The following is a 22,461-nucleotide window of genomic DNA, read 5'->3' as shown; positions in this document are numbered from 1 at the left end:
ACGTTACAGCCCACCGGGTCGGAGAATCGCTGGGGGGCCGGCGTGAATCCTGCCCCCGCTGTCTCCCGAAGTCTCAGAGATTCGGCGGGGGCGGGAATCGTGCCGCGCCTGTCGGTGGGCCCCCCTCCTCCTCCCGGCAATTCTCCGGCCCGCGATGGGCCGATGTCCCGCAGCTGTCATGCCTGTCCCGCCGGCGGGAATCAAACTATCTACCTTACCGGCGGGACCAGGCGGCGCAGACGGGCTCCGGGGTCCTGGGAGGGGGGGGCGATCTGGCCCCGGGGGGTGCCCCCACGGTGGCCTGGTCCGCGATCGGGGCCCACCGATTTGCGGGTGGGCCTGTGCCGTGGGGCACTCTTTTTCTCCGCGTTCACCATAGTCTTCACGATGGCGGACGCGGAAGTGACCCCCTCCCCTGCGCATGTGCGGGGATGACGTCAGCAGTCGCTGATGCTCCGGCGCATGCGCGGACTGCAGCCGGCCGGCGAAGTCCCTTCGACCCCAGCTGGCGTGGCGCCAAAGTCCTTTCCCACCGGCCGGCGGGGCACCAACCACTCCGGCGCGGGCCTAGCCCCTCAAGGTTAGGGCTTGGCCCCTAAAGGTGCGGACTCCGCACCTTTTGGGCGGCCCGACGCCAGAGTGGTTCACGCCACTCCGACACGCCGGGACCCCCCTCCCCGTCGGGTAGGGGAGAATCCCGGCCATTTAGTTAACAACTTCAGACTGTGAACTCTCTCCTCCACCTTTGCTCCATTTTTATTTCCATCAATTAATTTTCATTTCTTCCGCCGATCTGCTTTCCCATCACCATTGCCCCCCCCCCCCCCGCCCCAGGCCCATCTTGTCCTTTGACACAGCTTACCTCTCTTCTGCCATTGACACATTCCGAACTCGTAGTGTGCCTCTATCAGGGAAGGTGAAGATGAAGGGCTGGATTCTCCGCACCCTCGTGCCGAGATCGCGGCCAGCACGGGGGGAGGAGAATCGATGTTTCCGCAAGAAATCGGGACCGGCGCTGGGTCACCGATTCTGCGGGCCCCGAAAAGTGGCGTACGCCGCCTAACACCTAGCTGGGGCCACTGGCAGAGACCCGCTCAGCCATTCACTGCCTCCGACCGGCCGAAGTCGCGACGGCGTGGAACTAATGTGTTCCAGCCGGTTGGGATACTCGCCTGGCAGCTGCGGACTCAACCTGCGGCCGTCCTGATTGGGGCGGGCCGATCGGAGGCCGGGGGTGGGGGGGGGGGGGGGGGGGGGGGGGGGGTCATTATAAGCGCCGGGGAGTGCTTGTGCAGGGGTTGAGGGTCGGGCGCGCAGTCGATCGGGGGGGGGGGGGTCTATTTTGTGACCGCTGGAGGCCGCCGCCGTGTGCATGCGCGGCCTCCGACCCGGACGTGCGGGGGCCCATATCTGCAGCAAAAGCTGCGAGATTCACTCCGGGTCTCTGCAAGACTAGGAATTCGTGTCCCTTTGAACCAGGTTTTTCTGGCGTAAACTCTACCGTTTTGACGCCGGCGTGGGGACGTAATAGAGAATCCAGCCCAAAGTCACCAGAGTCCCAGATGACCATCGGCTGCTTTCCCCTTTGAGGGGGAGAGCTGACTGGTGGTGATTTAACCTGAGGGTCACCACACCTCAGGCGACGTGTAAACAGAAGATATTGCAATTACAATGAGCTAGCCAGTGCCAAAAGAGAAAGGCCTGGGGCAAGGTTGACAAAGAGTCACCCAGACTCGGAACAATAGCTACGTTCTCTCACCACAGATGCTGCCTGACCTGCTGTGATTGAGCAGTATTTCCTGTTTTCGTTTCAAATTCCAGCATCTGCAGTAATTTGTTTTTATCATAAAATATTCATTGGCATGACTAAGATTGTGGATAATTTGTGTCAGAAATTGCAAATGGGAACCAATGTGGTTATGAATGTGGACAGTGGACTGATGATACAGACTCACGGTGTGTTGACCCATCATATCTATCATTTCTGGAAAATTTCTAAAAGAACCACAAGTGTGTAAATAGACCATAATCCCACCTGTGATTTAACTGAATAACAGTAAAGGAACATTTTCAAATGAAATTTGAAATCAAACCAGGTAAGGACAGTAATCAGGTCCAATGGGCATATTTTAAGGGGTGTTTTATGGAAAGAGGTAAATAGGGGGAGAGATTTAAGAAAGGAGTTCCAGAGCTTGGCTCCCCAGCTGCAATGGGGTGTTCGGCAATGGTGGAGCACTGAAAATCGATTAACAAAGGACCAGAACTGGAGGTGGGCAGAGATCTGAGAGGGATATTGGACTGAAAGGCATTAAAAAACCATGGAGTTATTTATTAACTCCTTGGATCTCAAGTGTGATAGCATCCCAGTTAATCACAGAATCATACAATTTACAGTGCAGAAGGAGGCTATTTGGCCCATTGAGATTGCACAGGTCCTTGGAAAGAGCACCCTACTTAAGCCCACACCTCCACCCTATCCCCATAACCCAACCTAACTAAGGGGCAATGTATCATGGCCAATCTACCTAATCTGCACATCTTCGGACTGTGGAAGGAAACCGGAGCACCCGGAGGAAACCCACGCAGACACGGGGAGAACGTGCAGACTCCACACAGACAGTCACCCCCAGGCTGGAATTGAACCTGGAACCCTGGAGCCATCCAGCACCCACCCTCAACACTCATTACCGGCACCTAACACCTCGACACTTCACCTTATCCACACACACACATAACCTTCCAATGCTGTGGATGGTATTGCCATGAACCTCACACTGACGCGCATCTTTGGAGTTCCTGCTTTGAGGCACCCAAAGACTGCTGCCCACCAAGGGGATGAAACAGAGCAACATCATGGCATCGATGAAGGTTCCTGTCACTCACAGCCACCAGCTCAGATTCCAGCACTACACGTGGTCTGGGAACTAGTGTAGACTTGGAATCGGCACAAGGTGAGCCGCTAGATATGAGTGGGCTGTAGTCGGCCAGGGTTAAGAGACTTGTTTGTGGACTTGGATGTGGCCCTCACTGGGGTCGCAAATAGGCAGGCCTGCTGAATTGCTGGGTCCATTGGCTGGTCTGCCAGTTAAGCCCCTGTCATTGCCATGGAGCATGGAGGATTCCTGCTTCAAATTGGCAGTGTACATGGCCTGGAGCTTTACTTCTCGGCAGCCTTGGTTCCATCTTGCCTGTCGTCCTGAAGCATCAGACGCACCGACGCCTGTTGTAGCCTCCTTGTGTGGAAAGGTCATCCCTGAGAGGCTGCACCAGCACTCCCTACCCCTGGAAAATTCTCAACGTCTCCTAACACACTGCAGGGCACTCCTGGAGACTTTGAACTGGAAGGAATCTCATGAAAATTACGTTTCCTGCAATCAGGGTACCTGGCCCTTTAAGGAACACAGGGCCCATCTTACAATAGATTTCTTGTTGTTGGGTGATCTGCTAAGATGCTGCCTCACCCTGAATGGTCCGAATGTTCGGCCCTGGTAACATGATTGGGTGGTGTGACATCAGTGGGGGATTGTGGAAGCAACAGGAATCTCACCCACTGGGAAAATCTGGTGAGAGACCCGCATTACCTCTTTTCAGCAAGATTTGTCACATCTTCTTCCCCTCAAGCACTAAAGAGGCAGATATTCCCCTGGGATCAATGACCACAGGAGCAGAGGTCCTGTCCATTGAGAATTGCCAGCCAATCAGAGGCCAGCAGCTCTCTATTGAATGACAGCGCCATTGGGAGGGTGGTGGCTGCTGCTGTACTACACACGCACGGCCTTGCATTGTCACTGAATTCCAAGCCAGATGTGAGTGATGGTGGGAGGGGGGTTGCAGGGAGAGGGGGGGAGCTGGCAGCCGGGGACGGTGGCTCTCTCAATGCGACCCCATTTCCCAATGCCAGGTCCTTTGACAAATGCCTTTTAATGAGGAGGTACTTGGAGTCCGCAAGCAACCCCCCAAGGGTTTGCTCCCTCTGCTCCCCACATGGTGAAGCTCCCACCTTCGGCACCCATGCCCAACTACTGCTGGGTGAATACCAGTAGCGGCAAGATGCGGCGTTTAAGTCGGCATTAATTAGCCACATAAGGGCCTGAACTACACGGCGGCATGGTAACACAGTGTTTAGCACTGCCGCCTCACAACGCCAATGATCCGGGTTCAATTCTGGTCTCGGGTGACTGTCTGTGTGGAGTCTGCACTTTCTCCCCGTGTCTCCGTGGGTTTCCTCCGGGGGCTCCGGTTCCCTCCCACATTCCAAAGATGTGCAGGTTAGGTGGATTGGCCATGCTAAATTGTCCCAGAGTAGATTAGGAGGGGGTTACGAGGATAGGGAGGGGGGGAGGAGGGGGCCTAGGTAGGGTGCTCTTTCAGAGGGTCGGTGCAGACTCGATGGGCCGAATGGCCTCCTTCTGCATTGTAGAGAATCTATGGCTCTTCTAATTGGCAGCATGGCAGGAAGGCCACCCAATGGACCTTAACGCCATGGAGGTAATCAGGGTAGAGGTGGGTTCCACCAGCTACTATCACATCTGATTTTATACACCCCAGCTAACAAACTCGCCATGGGGAGGGCATAAAATGCTGTGCCCGGATACTGTTGATTCACGGCGTCCCAGCTTCTGAAACACTGGGCGGCATTCTCCCCTACCCGGCGTGACGGAGGGTCCCGGCGTAGGGGAGTGGCGCCAACCACTCAGGGGTCGGGCCTCCCCAAAGGTGGGGAATTCTGCCCAACTTTGGGGGCCAGACCTGCGCCGGAGCGGTTGGCACCAGAAGACTGGCGCAAAAAACCGCCGCCCCGGCAGCGGGGCTGGCCAAAAGGCTTTCGCCGGTCGGCGCATGCGCCGGCAGTGACGTCAGCAGCAGCTGGCCGCTGACGTCACTGCCGGCGCATGCACGATGTGGGGTTCTCCTTCGCCATGGCAGCCGCGGAGGAAAATAGTGCACCCAGGGCACTGGCCCGGAGTCTGAGCGGGGGGCCCCGATCGCAGGCCAGGCCACTGTGGGGGCACCCCCCCCCCGGGATTCGATCGCCCCTACCCCCCCCCCCCCCCAGGACCCCGGGGCCCGCTCGCGCCGCTGATCCCGCCGTTCCAGAGGTGGTTTAGACCTCGGCGGTGGGAGAGGCCTCCCAGCGGCGGGACTTCGGCCCATCCGGGCCGGAGAATCACCGCAGGGGCCTCTCCGATCGGAGTGGCGAGATTCCCGCCACCGCCACTTCCCGGGTGGCGGAGAATCTCTGCCACGGCGGGGGCGGGATTTTCGGCGGCCCCAGGCGATTCTCCGACCCTGCTGGGGGTCGGAGAATTTCGCCCACTGTTGGCGATGATGCTAAGGAACTGAATATTGTCTTTCATGTTTCTCATGCTGGTTATGAATATCACCCTTGATGTTTCCAACAGGTACCTTTGCTGTGTTGAGTATTATAGTCGGGAGTGTGGTTGAAGCTCAGGCTCCAATTGAAAAATTTCAACACTTCAATGAAAGTCTAAATGAAACCGTCACTAATGTTGTCGCCATGAATGAGGATCGCATGAGAATTGCAGGAACTCTCACCTGCTTAACAGCTGTAATACAGGTAAACTGATCAAAAATATCACTGAAAACCTAGACTGCAAACCTAGTTCAACTCTAAGAGATTCATAGAATTAATTTATCTTTTATTTTCAGCTAGTTAATCACAGTAGTGGAAAAATAGAACAAAACCACTTCTAAACCTGAGGGGGGAATAGTGTAAAAGGGCAGAAACTTCATGGAATGAAAACAAAAAAGCTGGAAATAGTCAGCAGGTCTGGTAGCATCCATGGAGAGAAATAAGAATAATCTTTATTACTGCCTCAAGTAGGTTTACATTAACACGGCAATGAAGTTACTATGAAAAGCCCCGAGTCGCCACTCTCTGGCGCCTGTTCGGGTACACTGAGGGAGAATTCGGAATGTCCAATTCACCAAACAAGCACATCTTTCGAGACTTGTGGGAGGAAACCGGAGCACCCGGAGGAAACCCACGCAGACACGGGGAGAACGTGCAGACTCCGCACAGACAGTGACACAAGCCGGGAATCGAACCTGGGTCCCTGGCGCTGTGAAACATCAATGCTAACCACTGTGCTACCATGCCGCCACATTAATTCGCCACATGCAAGCATAGGAAATAGGAGCGGGAATAGGCCATCCGATCCCTCGAGCCTGCTCTGCCATTCAATAAGCGTCTGATATGAGTGCATTGAGCTCCACATTCCCCATCAACCCCCGATAACCTTTGATTCCATTGCCCCTGTGGTGAATGTGATTCAACCGGATTGTAACCTGTATATACATGTGTCTATATTGTAAGTGCAGTTGCACTGTCTGACCTCCAGGGGGAGTAGCTCTGGGAATGCTTGAGAGTTGTACGGGATGCTCCCTTGGCTCCGCCCAGGACTCCTCCCCTGGGAGCTGCTGTATAAAGATCAGTGCCACAGGGTCAGCCGGCCAGTTCACCGAAAGTTCAACGGCTAACAGGCTGTTGTAAGTATATTAAAACCGCTATTCTAATCCTACAAGCACGTGTCTGTAGAATTGTTGGTTCCAACAGCCCCACTAAAAAATCTATCTACCGCCCCTTTGAAAATACTCAGCGACCTTTCTTCCAATTTTGTAACTTTGTTCATTGCAAAGGATAGACAATGTGAAACAGAATGTACCGATTGACCGCTTTCCTTCTTGTTGATCAACAGATTTCCTTAGGCTTCATTCAGTTTGGCTTTATCTCCATTTACCTCTCCGAATCCTTCATCAGAGGATTCATGACAGGAGCTGGGCTGCAAATCCTAATCTCATTGTTGAAATACATCTTTGGACTGACTATCCGTGCGTACAATGGCCCACTGGCAATAATATACGTAAGTAACGAACAGGCAACTATTCAGACAATTTGGCTCATCGCTCGCCCTGAACCCCAGCTTAATTTTTCTGACCTTTGTTGTTTTTTCTTCCAACCAGACCTTCATTGACATCTGTAAAAACCTTCCCAAAACCAATGTGGCATCGCTGGTTTTCGCTATCATCACTGGCATAGTCCTAGCCACTGTCAAGGAGATTAACGTCAGATTTAAACACAAGCTTCCATTCCCCATCCCAATGGAAACCGTGGTGGTAAGTGAAGCCTTGGATCTCCCATCCTTTCCTGGATCTCGTGGAGGATCATGTTATGGTCAGTTATCGCACTTGAGATCTTCTGAAATTACAAATGGTTTTCATTTGAAATGTAAATTGTTCTGCTATTGGTCAGGGGTTGGGGGGTTGGGGGGGGGGGGCAGGAGTGGGAGGAGGGGGGGAAGTTTCCGAATGACTCAGTGCGTGAATTTATAACCGAGTCTGGTATTGAGCAATTAGACCAGATAGGTTCCAACTTTGTTCTTTGGCCTCTGAGATACTTTGTGATCACCGTAGGGTGGTGGCGCAGGATGAATGAATTGAATTTGATGGGCACGATTTTGAGTTTGAGTGACAGTGTGCCATGAGCAATATTAATTCTGCTGCCTGCTAAGTATCTCTCCCACCAACGTCAGTGGAAACAGTACAACACTTGAATATTGCTGAAAAAGAGGGACAGCCTGCCAAAGCTTTTTGTTTTGCACTCATCAGGACAAATTTCAGAACTCCAAATTTCAAATGATCACAACAATTTATACTATAGGAGGAAACGGTGCTGATTGGTTACCAAATTGACTCTGATTGGTCGGAGCATTACCATGGGGAGAGCATGGCAATGGTCTCACCGAACCCCCAGGTAGATCAAAAAGGCACAGGGCTTAGTACATATTATTTTTTGCTCAGTGGCAATGCCTCGGCCAGAGTAAACTTGGCAACCAACCAGCACCTTTTCCTACTGTAGTATAAATTGTTGTGATCATTTGAAATTTGGCATTCTTGTCTTTGTCCTGTTCAGTGCAGGATGAAAAGCTTCAGTCACATGTCTCTCTTTCAAGCAGTAATTAAGTGAAAGAAATGGCGTTGAGTATTCCCAAGCTAGGAAAAAGGAAAAAACATTGGACAGATTCTGACCATTATCCCACTAACCTGATTGGAAAAGGTGTTTTGAGAGGGTGGGATAGTCTATGCTTTCTAACCAAACCTTAATGGTGACTTATCAAAGGGCTGCTGTTGTATCTTATATCCTTGCAAAAAAAAACATTACCTCTAGCAGAGAGGGGAAAGATAGAGGAAAGGGGAAAAGGGAATTAATTTATCGCATTAATCTTTTGTTAAAAGTTGAATAATGTTCTATTTTTACCTTTAGGTCATTGTTACCACCGCAATCTCGGGGGGTGCACACCTTCCACAAAAATATGGCATTGACGTTGTTGGAGTGATTCCTCTGGGGTGAGTGAGAGTGAAGAATATAAACGGCCTTCTCCTGATGGCGAACTTTTACGAGATATGCGGTAAAACTGGATCCAATATAAAGTCAATGCAGGCGAGATCTATGATTGCTTTCTGATTCTGGACATTAGAGGGGTCAAAGTCTGGATAGGGAGGGGAGGGAGGCTTTGTGTACCAGCAGAATAGAAGAAAAATTCAGATACTTTCTGCACACAGATTCTCATCTAAATGGTCTGATAGTCATAGAACATAGAACATAGAACATAGAACATAGAACAGTACAGCACAGAACAGGCCCTTCGGCCCTCGATGTTGTGCCGAGCAATGATCACCCCACTTAAACCCATGTAACCCGTATACCCGTAACCCAACAATCCCCCCATTAACCTTACACTACGGGCAATTTTAGCATGGCCAATCCACCTAACCCGCACGTCTTTGGACTGTGGGAGGAAACCGGAGCACCCGGAGGAAACCCACGCACACACGGGGAGGACGTGCAGACTCCACACAGACAGTGACCCAGCCGGGAATCGAACCTGGGACCCTGGAGCTGTGAAGCATTGATGCTAACCACCATGCTACTGTGAGGCCCAAAAGGTCACATCGAGTTTGCCCCTGATTTTTCGATGCACAAAGGTAGAAAATGAATCGATCACAATTTGTGTTTATATAGCACCTTTAATGTAACAAAATGTTCTAAGGCCCCTCACAGAGCGGCACGGTAGTACAGGGTTAACACTGTTGCTTCACAGTGTCAGGGCCCCAGGTTCGATTCCCGGCTTGGGTCACTGTCTGTGCGGAGTCTGCATGTTCTCTCCGTGTCTGTGTGGGTTTCCTCCGGGTGCTCCGGTTTCCTCCCACAAGTCCCGAAAGACATGCTGTTAGGTGAATTGGACGTTCTGAATTCTCCCTCTGTGTACCCGAACAGGCGATGGAATGTGGCGACTAAGGGCTTTTCACAGTAACTTCACTCAGTGTTAATGTAAGCCTACTTGTGACAATAATAAAGATCATCATTAAATTGGGATTGGTCCAAGTGATCCATAATTTCCCAGGGGAATTATTTCCACCTCCTTCGGGCAGTAAGTAAACATTGGCATTTTTCTGTCTCAAAGGTTGCCGCCTCCAGATGCGCCGAGGGTCAATCTGTGGAGTGAAATGGTTGGACCTGCTTTCTCACTTGCTATTGTTGGATATGTCATAAACCTAGCGGTGGGGAGGACAATCTCTGCCCGGCATGGCTATGATGTCAACGCAAACCAGGTATGCAGTTTTACATAGGTATGTGAAGAATTAGCGCTTGCTGCCCTTGAATAAAATGAGCTGCATTATTCTTCATAACATTATTACTGCAAACTCTTTTATTTCAGACTCCTTAAACTAAAGCTGTTGCCCCAATATCGATACATTAAAATTGACATCGATCTCTCATAAAATGAACCACTTTGTTGCCGTAGACTCTGTAATGATCAGGTCAGAGTGTACGATCCGGCATTAATGCCAAGTGATTTATAACCTCAGTGACCTTAAATAACTTGGAGAGCAACCAATCCGCAGCCCTAATCAGCTCAGTAATGCAGCTGACTGAGCCACACTTGGGCTGGATTCTCTGGCATTGCAGCCGGGCGTTTCTCGGTGGCGTGCCATTCGCTGGTGTCGGGATTCTCTCTCCCAGCCGCTTGTCAATGGGACTTCCCATTGAAGCCACTCCGCGCTGCCGGGTAACCCGCGGCCGGGAGCGCGCTGCCGGCGGGAAAAGAGAATTCCAACGGCTGCAGAACCCCGGCCACGTTGTCGAAGCTTCTAATTTTGTACTTAACAGGACAGACGCAAGGACGTCGAATCACAGAGTCAAATTTGCCAACCACCCGCACCCTTTTCTCACAAAGCGTAAGCAGTTGCTCCCTTTGAAATTTGGCATTCTTGAATCTGTCCTGATGCGTGCAGGTTGAGAAGCTTTGACAGCCTGTCTCTTTTATCAGCAATACTCAGGTTCTGTACTGCGAAGCGACAGTTGCAGTGGGGTGGGGGCACGGTAGCACAGTGGTTAGCACTGTTGCTTCACAGCTCCAGGGTCCCAGGTTCGATTCCTCGCATGGGTCACTGTCTGTGCAGAGTCTGCACGTTCTCCCCGTGTGTGCGTGGGTTTCCTCCGGGTGCTCGGGTTTCCTCCCACAATCCAAAGATGTGTAGGTTAGCTGGATTGGCCAGGCTAAATTGCCCGTAGTGTCCAAAAAGGTTAGGTGGGGTTACTGGGTTAGGGGGATAGGGTGGAGGTGTGGGCTGAGATAGGGTGCTCTTTCCAAGGGCTGGTGCAGACTCAATGGGCCGAATGGCCTACTTCTGCACTGTAAATTCTATAAAACTGTGACAAAGGGCAGTATAATTCAAGTCTGAATCCAGATATATTACGTTTTAGCTCCATTTAACAGCGAATCTCTGCCATTGGCAGAACCAAGAAAGTTGGTCCTGAACCATAACTTGAATAAGAAACAGGTATTCACGTTCCAATTTCAGAACCAAAGGGCTTATGAACAACCTCCACCTAAAAATAAAATCTGATGTTTCAGCAGCTGTTGGCGGTTTCGATACACTCCCTGATTACAGCAGCAACTGTAACACTTGCCGATATATATTCCCATCCCAGTTACACAACCTTTCAGAATTCCCACCCTCCCAGCTCTTCCTTGTTGCTGTAATTATTTCTGCTTCTTCTGTGTTCCAGGAAATGTTGGCACTGGGCTTTGGTAACTTCTTCGGATCATTTTTCAACATCCATGTTATCTGTTGTGCTTTGTCAGTGACTTTGGCTGTGGAAGGAGGAGGCGGAAGCTCACAGGTACATCAGTGAATTTCTCGACCACTATTGCTGTTGAAGTTATCGATCCCAATCGGCAAGGAAAATATTTAATGAAGAGCCTCTAAGCAGGTGTCAGGGCACCACTTCAATTTAACTGAATCAAATCACACAGCCCGGCAGCATTGCCAAGTTCCTGGTGCTTATTCATTTACCTGACCACTTGACGGGGCATGCTGGCGGCGTGGTAGCACAGTAGTCAGCACTGTTGCTTCACAGCGCCAGGTACCCGGGTTCGATTCCTGGCTTGGGTCGCTGTCTGTGCAGAGTCTGCACGTTCTCTCCGTGTCTGCGTGGCTTTCCTCCGGGTGCTCCGGTTTCCTCCACACAAGTCCCGAAAGACGTGCTTGTTAGGTGAATTGGACATTCTGAATTCTCCCTCTGTGTACCCGAACAGGCGCCAGAATGTGGCGACTGGGTGATTTTCACAGTAACTTCATTGCAGTTAATGTAAGCCTACTTGTGACACTAATTTTTTTTAAATATAAATGTAGAGTACCCAATTCATTTTTTCCAATTAAGGGGCAATTTAGCGCGACCCTGCACATCTTTGGGGTTGTGGGGGCGAAGCCCACGCAAACACGGGGAGAATGTGCAAATTCCACACGGACAGTGACCCAGAGCCGGGATCGAACCTGGGACCTCTTCGCCGTGAGGCCGCAGTGCTAACCCACTGCGCCATCGTGCTGCCCTTACTTGTGACACTAATAAAGATTATTATTATGTGGTTGGGTGAAATTTCACAGTCATTTGCCTGGCTCATTCTGTCAGGCAAGAGGGCTCTGTGGCAGCACGTAGTAGAGTGGGTAGCACTGTTGCTTCATAGATTCAGGGTCCTAGGTTCGATTCCCGCTCGGGTCATGGTCTGTGTGGAATCTGCATGTTCTCCCCGTGTCTGCGTGAATTTCCTCCGGGTGCTCCAGTTTCCTCCCAGAAGTCCAGAAACACATGGGGCTGGATTCTCCGCCAGCGGGATGCTCCATTTTGCCGGCAGCTCAGGGTTTTCCCGATGGGAATCCCCATTCAGCAGCCGGCATAACGGAGCTTCCCGCCGGCGGGGTGAAACAGAAATGTGGCGATGCGGGGTTGAGAATCCAGCCCAGAAGCATCCTGAATCCTCCCTCTGTGTACCCAAACAGGCGCCGGAATGTGGCGACGAGGGGATTTTCACGGTAACTTCATTGCAGTGTTAATGTAAGCCTACTTGTGACAATAAAGGTTATTATTATGGTGTCTGGTACCCACGTACTGTGGACTCAAAGGTATTAGATATCTAATAACCAATATGCTCCTGCTAGGGAAGTTGCTACAGAGACACAGCGTGGCTTTCGACCTTCCAGAGGAGCCTTTAACATTCTTTCTGTTGCCATACAAATTCAAGAAAAATGTTGAGGACAACGCCAGGAGCTCTTCACTGCATTTCTCAACCCTAACCAAAGCATTTGACTCAGTAAAATCCGAGGCTCTATAGATTGTGCTCCAAAGATTTGGATGTCCAAGAAACTTCATCATAATCCTGTCACTGCGTCATTATGACATGACGGCAGTTGTCATGAGTGGGAGATCTGAAACAAATGCCTTTGGCAGCACGGTAGCATTGTGGATAGCAGAATCGCTTCACAGCTCCAGGGTCCCAGGTTCGATTCCCGGCTTGGGTCACTGTCTGTGTGGAGTCTGCACGTCCTCGCCATGTGAGCGTGGGTTTCCTCCGGGTGCTCCGGTTTCCTCCCACAGTCCAAAGATGCGCAGGTTAGGTGGATTGGCCATGATAAATTGCCCTTAGTGTCCAAAATTGCCCTTAGTGTTGGGTGGGGTTACTGGGTTACTGGGTTATGGGGATAGGGTGGAGGTGTTAACCTTGGGTAGGGTGCTCTTTCCAGGAGCCGGTGCAGACTCGATGGGCCGAATGACCTCCTTCTGCAATGTAAATTCTATGATAAACCTGGACTGGGGTCAAGCAAGGCTGTGGGGTAGCCCCCATACTATTTAAAATCTACCTGGCAGTGGGCAGTCCCCTCATCAAAGATCAACTTTCCTCTGATGTGAATACATTAGATCTTCATCAAAAACTCCTTAAACTCAGTCATCTCCGTGCCAAAACTAAACTAACCACTGTTATGACACCCTGGGCAAGGGTGCGGCCAATTCTCACCCCACTTGACCCAGAGTCACAGCACAAATTAATTAACCAATCATCCTTACCTGATGTTTTTGGCCCTTGGCTACCCAGTAATTACAGTTGCCAGGTTTGTAAATGTAAACACAATAACTTTTTATTAATGGCAAGAGCTATAATTAAATATGCAGCAAATGCAACCGGTTAACTATTATTCAATTCCTAATTCTCCGCTTTAACTTGTAGCCTAACCTCGACACTCACACACACGCACACACAAGACAGACAAACACAGAGGGGAAGAAAGAGGTTTAAAAAAATCATACGCAAAAGGAAAAATTCAGACGGTGGTTTTTAGCACCTTACTGCTCTCCAAAGGTCCATTTCAATTTGAGGTTTTACGGTAGATTCATTCAGGTCTCTGTAGTTTCAGAAATACAGCATTCATAATCTTTCTGGAGAGGAAGAGACCAGGTTCTTGTCTTTGTTTGCAGCCTGTAGTGGTTCCCATGTAGATTCACTTATCCAGGTTCTCTGCAGCTTCAGCAATAGATGCCTTGAAGCTCTCCTTGATGTGTGGTAGCATTGACATTAATGGCTCAGAGGAGCTTTCGACCAGTTGTTCAAAACACGGCAGCACGGTAGCACAGTGGATGGCATTGTGGCTTCACAGCGCCAGGGTCCCAGGTTTGATTCCCCGCTGGGTCACTGTCTGTGCGGAGCCTGTACGTTCTCCCCGTGTCTGCGTGGGTTTCCGCCGGGTGCTCCGGTTTCCTCCCACAGTCCAAAGACATGCAGGTTAGGTGGATTGGCCATGCTAAATTGTCCTTAGTGACCAAATGCGTTCAGGAGGGGTTATGGGGATAGGGTGGAGGTGGGGGCTTAAGTGAGTCGGTGCAGACCCGATGGGCCGAATGGCCTCCTTCTGCACTGTATGTTCTATGTAAAATGGCGACAACTTGTCCATCAAGCGGCAGGGTGTCACAGTGGTCAGCACTTCTGCCTCGCAGCACCACGGACTCGGGATCGATTCCAACCTCGGGTGTCCGTGTGGAGCTTGCGTGTTCTCCCCGTGTCTCCATGGGTTTCCTCCGGGTACTCCGGTTCCTCCCACGGGCGCAAAATGTACAGGTTAAGTGGATTGGCCATGATAAATTGCCCCTCAGGGTGGGGTTTCAGGGTGGGGGATTGAGCTCAGTTAGGGCCCTCTTTCGAAATGTCGGTGCAGACACGATGGGCTGAATGGCCTCTTTCTGCACTGTCGGGATTCTACGATTCTATGAAACCGCGTCACGCTTTGAGTCACACGATCTTGATGATGAGTCAGAGCAGTGGTAGAAAATGGAAGAAAAGGAAGCATATCAACACATTATCGATCCCTCTACCTCATAGGATATCCTGACCCATGTGTACAAAGATCCTTGGATCAAAAACTAGCCTGTTCAGTCACTGAAGGCCCACCAACCTGAAACTCATCAACCTGAGCCTTGATCCTAGTATCGAAATTCAGAGTCAAGAAGATGACATGGGAACTGCACTGTATGGAATTGGTCATTCAGTCGTATACGCCACACAATTGATCCTGGCTGATCTGTAACTCCCACTCCATTTCCTGTCTCCGTTCCACGTCCTTTTGGTTGATTCTTTACCTGCCATCAACCCATCGATTTCAAATCTTGAAAATTTGAATTGACCCAGAATCCAGCCGGTAACAAACTTGGCAATCGGATACTTGAGCTAAGCAAGTCTAGTGCGTTACCATGCACTGAGAATGCCTGGCCAGCAGCCAGGCTCATTACTGAGGCATGGAAGATTAGGCCTGTCGCTGAGATGACATTCGTCCCATCAAGCTCCAAGTAACCATGCAACGCGCTGCCCAAATGGGGAGGATAAATGTGACTGGATACACAGCAGATAGTTAAATGGCAAAAGTGTCCTTATTCGCATTTTGAAGCCTGGAATCCTTTGTTTTGCCAATTTACAAGTAAACACTCTAGAATTCTGGGGTGTGCCCCTGAGGGAAGTGAAAGTGTGTTGCACATTAGCCAATTGAAATAGGGATGGTAGTGGAGTGTTTATGTTACTAGATTAGTAACGTAAATAAACCTTCAGCGACATGAGTTCAAATCCAACCATGGTGGCTGGTATTCAATTAATTAAATTAACGTGGAATAAAAACTGAGCTCAATAATAGTGATCATGCAAATACCAGATTGTTTTTAGAAAGCCATCCGGTTCACCAATAGGGAAGGGAATCTGCTATCCTTGCCACTTATTTTTAACCAGGAGAATAAGAACCCCCTCGCTCCCTAATAGCACTGTGGGTGGGACAACACCACAGGGGCTTGAGCTGCTGAAGAAGGCAGTTCCCCAGCACCTTCTTAAGGTCAGTGAGTGATGGGCAACAAATTCTGGCCTTGCCAGCAATCCCCACATTCCATGAAAGAACAATAAAAATGTTATCATTATCTTCGCTTGGAGACTGCTAAACTAATTTTTTCGATTGCTTTTGGCTAAAAAAAAAAGGTTTGCCAGTTTAAGATGTTTTTGGAATTATTTTTATACGAAACCAGATTCCACTGAGAATGGTTTAGTGACTGGGCAGAATTGACTGAAATCCTCTCCAATCATGTTTACAAGACTTGGAACGCAATTCAGTTTCCTGACAGATTCAGGTTGATTGTCATTTATCCAGCAAACACTTACTTCGGGGACATGTAGGACATGATTCTCACCACCCCCAATTTTCTGGTTATTAAAATGAATTACTAGACAACCAAGATTCCAAGGTGTGTCCACTTCTCCAATCCAGGGACCTGTCAAGCAATGTTCCCCGCCAGAATTCAAACTCACACTCGTCTGGAGGTTTCCCAGTACACTTTGGGTCCTGACATGATGTCTGAGATGCTTGTAGGGTCTTGTGGGGTTAGAACTCCGATGCGCCCCTACAATCACTTGAGCGTAAGGAGTTCAGTGCTGAGGTGAGGGCTCCCAAAGTTATGAGTTTCCCTGCTCTGGTCCACAGCCTGGACTGGTTTAGTGTTAATAGAAGCAGGGGTCAGCAGGGAGATCAGCTCGAGATATACGAACATATGCACTTATCACATACAAATTCGGCAATGAAATCTCAACCAGACATTCCTGCCCACCAATAACCTTTCACTCTTTGTTAATCAAGAATCTGTCTTGCTCTACCTTCAAAATCATCAAAGCCTCTGCTTTCACTGCCTTTTGAGGAAGTTACGACCCTCTGAGGGAAAAATATTCTTCTCTACTCTGCCTTAAATGAGCGACCCCTTATTTTTAAACAGTGACGCTTAGTTCTAGATTCTCCAACAAGAGGAAACATCGTCTCCACATCCATCGTGTCACTACTCCTCAAGATCTTAAAGGTTTCAATCTAGCCGCCTCTTATCTTCTAAACGCTAGTGGATACAAACCTAATCGCCTCAACCTTTCCTCCTAAGGCAACCTGTCCATTCCTGGAATTAGTCTAGTAAACCTTCTCTGAATTGATTCTAGTGCGCTTACATCATTCCTTAAATAAGGAGACCAATTCTGTACACAATATTCCAGATGCAGTCTCACCAGTACCTGGTACAACTGAAGCATAACCTCCCTAGTTTTGTAATCAATTCCCCTCATAATAAACAATAACATTCTATTAGCTTTCCTAATGACTTGTGTATCCGTACAGTGGACATCTGAGATTCATGCACTAGGACACCCAGGTCCTTCTGTATCTCAGAGCTCCATAATCTCTCACCATTTAGATAATAAACTTTTTTTTATTCTTCCTGTCAAAAATGGACAATTTCACATTTACGCGCATTTTGCTCTATTTGCCATATTTTTGACCATTCACTTAACCTATCTACGTCCTGCTTTACCCTCCCTGGGTCCTCTTCACAGCTTGCAAGACTTTCCTCTCTACCTTTGTATCGTCAACACATTTAGCAACCACCCCATCCATCCCTCCATCCAAGTCATTTAGCTAAATTGTAAAATGTTGAGGCCCCGGCGCTGATCCCTGGGGCACATCACTCGTCACATCCTGCCAATCAGAAAAAGAACCATTTATGCCAACTCTCTGTTTCCTATTGACCAATCTTCAATCCATGCCAACATGATACCCCCTACATCATGAGCTTTTACTTCATACAATAACCATTGACATGGTACCTTATCAAATGCCTTCTTGAAATCTAAGTACTGTACATCGATTGATTCCCCTTTATCCACATCAGATGGGACATCTTCAAGCGATTTCAATAAATTTGATAAACGTGATTTCCTTTTCACAAAACTATGTTGACTCTGCCTGATTGCCTTGAATTTTTCCAAGTGCCCTGCTATAACATCTTTAATAATGGATTCTAACGTTCTCCCTCTGACAATTTTCAGGCTAACTGGTCTATAGTTTCCTGTTTTCTGTTTCACTCTCTTTTTTGGGTAAAGGAGTTACATTTGCTATTTTCCAATCTCATGGAACCTTCCGCGAATCTAGGGAACTTTTGAAAATTAAAACCAATGTATCCATTAGCCCCTTCTTTCAAGACCTTAGGGTGAAATCCATCCGGACCAGGGGATTTGTCAGCCCACAGAAACAACAATTTTATCAATACCACTTCCCTGGCAACTGTAATTCTCCTGAGTTCTTCCCTCCCTTCCAGTTCCTGATTTACAGCTATTTCTGGGATGTTACTTGTCTCCTCTAAAGTGAAGAAGAAAAATATTATTCTTTGTATTCAGTGCACTGGAAGGAACACACAAGTCTTCTCAGAGAGTATTCTTGGAGATCAGATATATGAGAATTAACTCAGCTGCGAGTCATGCCAATTTTGGACTTTCTGAATGCAGGTAGCTGCCAAAAGAGGCTTTCTGCTATGTCTAAGGTCATTGTACACTGTCTCGTCTTCCTGATGCCTGTTACTGTCCAGAACAACCAGTGATGTTTTATTGCAGTTGTCACTTTTGCTACTTATCCTTGGCTACAGGTCTTCAAAAATACGCCTCTTGATATGATGTGTCATCTTTTCTTTTCAGTTTGCAAGTCTTTTCGTGGTCCTTGTGGTGTTTGTGGTGCTAATGGCTCTGGGAACATATCTGGAGCCACTTCCGAAGGTAAGAGTCTTTTCACAAAACGAGGCATACAGTGGAAAGGAAGGACTTGCATTTCTATAATGCCTTTCATGAGCTTCACACAAATTAATTGCTTTTGAAGTGTAGGTCACTGTTGTAATGTAGGGAAATACGGCGGCCAATTTGTACACAGCCAAGGTGCCACAAACAGCAACAAGACAAATAACAGATTTTTAACCCGCGTTGAGGGATATTTAATTAACAGCACAATGGGAGAGGTCCATTCAGCCCCTTCAAATAGGCCATGGGATTCTTTGCAGCCTCCTAAAAGATAGCCCTTCATTCAAATGATAGCTCTTCTGGCAATGCAGCACTCCCTCGGTGTCTGTCTGGATGATGCGCTTCAGCACGAAGAGAGAATGCCTGATTCGCTGCAATGATCAGGCAGCATTTGCAAATAGAACAGACAGGTTAATGTTTCAGGGGTGTGGATGATCTGCAGAGCGGCTTCAACTAACAACCTTCCAAGCTCAGAGGTGAGTGTGCTAATGACCCATAGCTGACAAGGCAGCTCACCACCACCATCTGAAAGGCAATTTGGAGTGGGCAACAAGTGCTGGGTTTGCCAGAGACATTCACCTGAGAAACCCTGAGCACAATTTCATGTTAATACCTGGCTATAGGACAAGAGGACATAGACGCCAGCTGGTCAAACTGCTATTGTGTTTTGTACTTCAGAGAAATACAGAGATGACACACACCAGGTTCTACAGGCTGGACCTTGTTGAGAAGCTGGGGGTCTCTGCTGCTGGCTGGAGAGCTGGTAAGAGACACGTGCTGCTTCTTTTCCAGAAGACCCACTGAATCACAAGCCAACCAGGCAGTGGCAAGGCCGGTGGTAAGCCTGCCCCTGGAATCAAGACCCCAGGGGCGGAGGACTCGGCTATCGAGAACTGGCGGCCTCTGATCGGCCAGCAGCTCTTGTGCTCACAAGGGAGGCGGGTGGTTGATGCAGGAAAGACATCAATCAAAGTTCAAATAGCAGAGTGACCGAGGCCACAAATAACTAATATGGGGGAGGTGGGGCTTTCCCAGGGTCGGTTTTGCTGAGAGAGGGGTGACGATTTGACACAAATCACCAACAGCAATCAGCTAAAACTTAGCAAAACTGATGAGTTGGCGTGAAGAGCGTGATAATGCCCCAGGTCTCCCCAAATCCAGTAATTAAAGCAGGATACTGCTGTACAAAGTCAGTGCCATCGATCACTTTAATGTCTGCTATAGTGGGGTCTTCAAGTTTGAAGCCAAGCTGATTGAAAAGGTTTGCCTCCTTAAATTTGTAAATTCGCGAATTTGTCTAAATTTACGTTTTGGAACTGGAACGGTGATTGATCCAAACACTGCAATAGCCGAGTCGCCATTAGCTTCAAGGGTGTCTGTCACAGAAGTGGAAGAAAGATATGAACAATAACGATGGTAGAATCTCTCACACAATGTAGACGCTTTTGCACCAACATCGATGAGAAGTGACAATCAGATGTTTCCAATCTCGGCTGAGCATTCCTTGGAATGACCTGACGCTTTACCGTTGGGGCAGCACGGTAGCACAGCGGTGAGCACAGTTGCTTCACAGCTCCAGGGTCCCAGGTTCGATTTCCTGCTGGGTTACTGTGGCGTCTGCATGTTCTCCCCGTGTCTGCGTGGGTTTCCTCCGGGTGTTCCGGTTTCCTCCCACAGTCCAAAGACGTGCAGGTTAGGTGGATTGGCCATGTTAGATGACCCTTGGAGTCCAAAAAAGGTTCAGAGGGGTTATTGGGTTACGGGGATAGGTTGGAAGTGAGGGCTTAAGTGGGATGGTGCAGACTCAATGGGCCAAATGGCCTCCTTTTGCACTGTATGTTCTATGTTCTATGTTTACTGCGCATGGTACTACACAACATGCTGGGCGGGATTATCCGGCCCCCTAACCGCGTGTTTCTGCTGGCAATGGGATTCTATCCTCGCACCACTTGTCAATGGGATTTCCGATTGTAACCTGATCCTGCTGGGAAACACACGGGTGGGGCTTTCCAGCGGGAAAGGGAGTCCCGGCGATCAGAGAATTCCAGCCGTCTTTTCTATTTCGGAATAGTTTTTATTTGGGAATAGCTTCCTCCACTTGCCAAAAGGAGGAACCTTTTGTGGTAGTGTATTGCCTCGGGACCAGTAATCCAGCGACTCAGTGCAATCCACTGGGGTCGTGGGTTCGAATCCACCGTGGCAGATTTTAATTCAATAAAACAATAAATCTGGAATTGAAAGTCCAATGATGATCATGCAAACAATTGTTGTTAAAAGCCCACGTGGCTCACCAATGTCTGGGAAATCCGCCCTCCGTCCCCGGTCTGGCCGACATGAGATTCCAGAACCACAGCAATGTGGTTGACCCGTATCTGCCCCTCTGAAACGGCCCAGCAAACCCAACCACTCAGTTCAAGGGCAATTAAGGATGGGCAATAAATGCCGGAGCAGCCAGCTTCCCATGAATGAATTTTTAGACAAACGATGAAGTTGTATTCGGCAAAGAGATTCTCTTTTGGGCAGGAGTTACAATTTTCACCTCAGGCTGCACGTGGCTGAATGTGAACCTCCATAATTGCCGCACCTTTTGCTGTATCTGACTGTGATGGGGCAGTCAGACCAGAACTAAATGGACAAAATAGCCTCTCTCTTGTCTATTCATGTAAATTAAACTAGGTCAAAGTGTGATACCAGGAAGCCGAGAACTAAAAGAGTTTTAAATAGATGTTGACAGCATACAAACGGTATGGGTTTACCCTCTTGTACATTTGGATGTGACATAATCCTTACATTTTAATTTTAAATGGCAGCATTTGATATGGTTTAAGTATAATGCATATTCTTTCGAATCTAGGCGGTGCTGGGAGCTCTGATAGCAGTGAACCTGAAAAATACTTTGCTGCAGGTCACAGACCCCTATTACCTGTGGAAGAAAAGCAAACTGGACTGTGTGAGTGCAATTCCCTTATAATAAATCGCCAGCTGTGTGAATAATGGGTTAGCTGCGGCGTGTCAATCACGTGTACAGCGTATGTTTAAACGTCTATCTTTACCTCTGCTCCAACATGCTGCTTTTAGGGACTCGAGTATTTTGACTGCATTTAACTGAGTTCCACAAAGGTCTCATGACATTTTTCAAAATTGGAGGGCCCACTTACTAACCATGATGTGTCGATGCCAGCGTTGGACTGGGGTGAGCACAGTACGAAGTCTTACAACACCAGGTTAAAGTCCAACAGGTTTGTTTCAAATCACTAGCTTTCGGAGCACTGCTCCTTCCTCAGGTGAATGAATAGCTCTTCTGTTGTAAGAAGCACCCGGAAGGAACGGAGTGATGGAATGGTGGGGACGCCGAGGGAAGGAACTCCAGGGTTTCCAGCCGAAACAATTGAAGGCACATCCATCAATGATGGAGCAATTGAAATTAGGAATTGCCAAGAGCCGGAATTGGAGGAACACAGAGTCCCCAGCGAGTTGCTGGGCGGGAAGAGGCAGTGAAAAATCAGCCAATCTCTTGACTGCTACCCAGTGTCCCTTGCTGAAAGGAGGGCAGGTTTGGACACTGGTCAAGGGTGCCATCAGGCCGAACTGTGCCACCTCCCAGAGTGGCATAGCTTGCCAGCATTGGCTGCCGAGGCTCAGAAGTGAAAAATGGACACGTCGGAGAGATGCACAAAAGCGACTAGTGCCCGCAGAACGGTGCCCGAAGCATGAATCAGCAGCTTCTGGAGAGAAAAACTGGAAGCCACAATTAGACAGGAGCACAGAAGAACAGTGAGGGGAAGGTAAATAGCTGTGGCCATGGAATTGCGACAGGGAAAAGAGTTGGCAAAACCAGGAAACCCACATGAAAGTGCCGGAGATGTAACTGGGCAGCAGAAATTACGGGTGGCTTGCTTAGGTCAACCTCTTTGGTTTCCAAGTTCTTTATTTTGAAAGTGCTGTTAAGCAGTAGCTGTTGACAGACCCTACTTTG

General features: G+C 48.9%; 1 protein-coding gene across 4 annotated transcripts in view; it reads left to right on the top strand.

The window, feature by feature from the left end:
- LOC119978982 (solute carrier family 26 member 9-like) overlaps positions 1-22,461 on the top strand; it is a 126,813-nt gene that overhangs the window by 62,943 nt on the left and 41,409 nt on the right. For all 4 annotated transcript variants that reach the window (XM_038820948.1, XM_038820949.1, XM_038820947.1 and 1 more), the window contains 8 exons: positions 5,403-5,578; positions 6,720-6,884; positions 6,985-7,137; positions 8,285-8,367; positions 9,486-9,633; positions 11,096-11,209; positions 18,390-18,467; positions 21,340-21,435. In XM_038820948.1, coding sequence (XP_038676876.1) covers positions 5,403-5,578; positions 6,720-6,884; positions 6,985-7,137; positions 8,285-8,367; positions 9,486-9,633; positions 11,096-11,209; positions 18,390-18,467; positions 21,340-21,435 — 1,013 coding nt within the window. The remainder of the gene's footprint in view (positions 1-5,402; positions 5,579-6,719; positions 6,885-6,984; positions 7,138-8,284; positions 8,368-9,485; positions 9,634-11,095; positions 11,210-18,389; positions 18,468-21,339; positions 21,436-22,461) is intronic.

Source organism: Scyliorhinus canicula, chromosome 15, assembly GCF_902713615.1.
Source record: "Scyliorhinus canicula chromosome 15, sScyCan1.1, whole genome shotgun sequence".
NCBI lineage: Eukaryota > Metazoa > Chordata > Chondrichthyes > Carcharhiniformes > Scyliorhinidae > Scyliorhinus > Scyliorhinus canicula.
The sequence above is the reverse complement of the archived record's forward strand: the minus strand, read 5'-3'. Positions and strand labels throughout refer to the sequence as shown.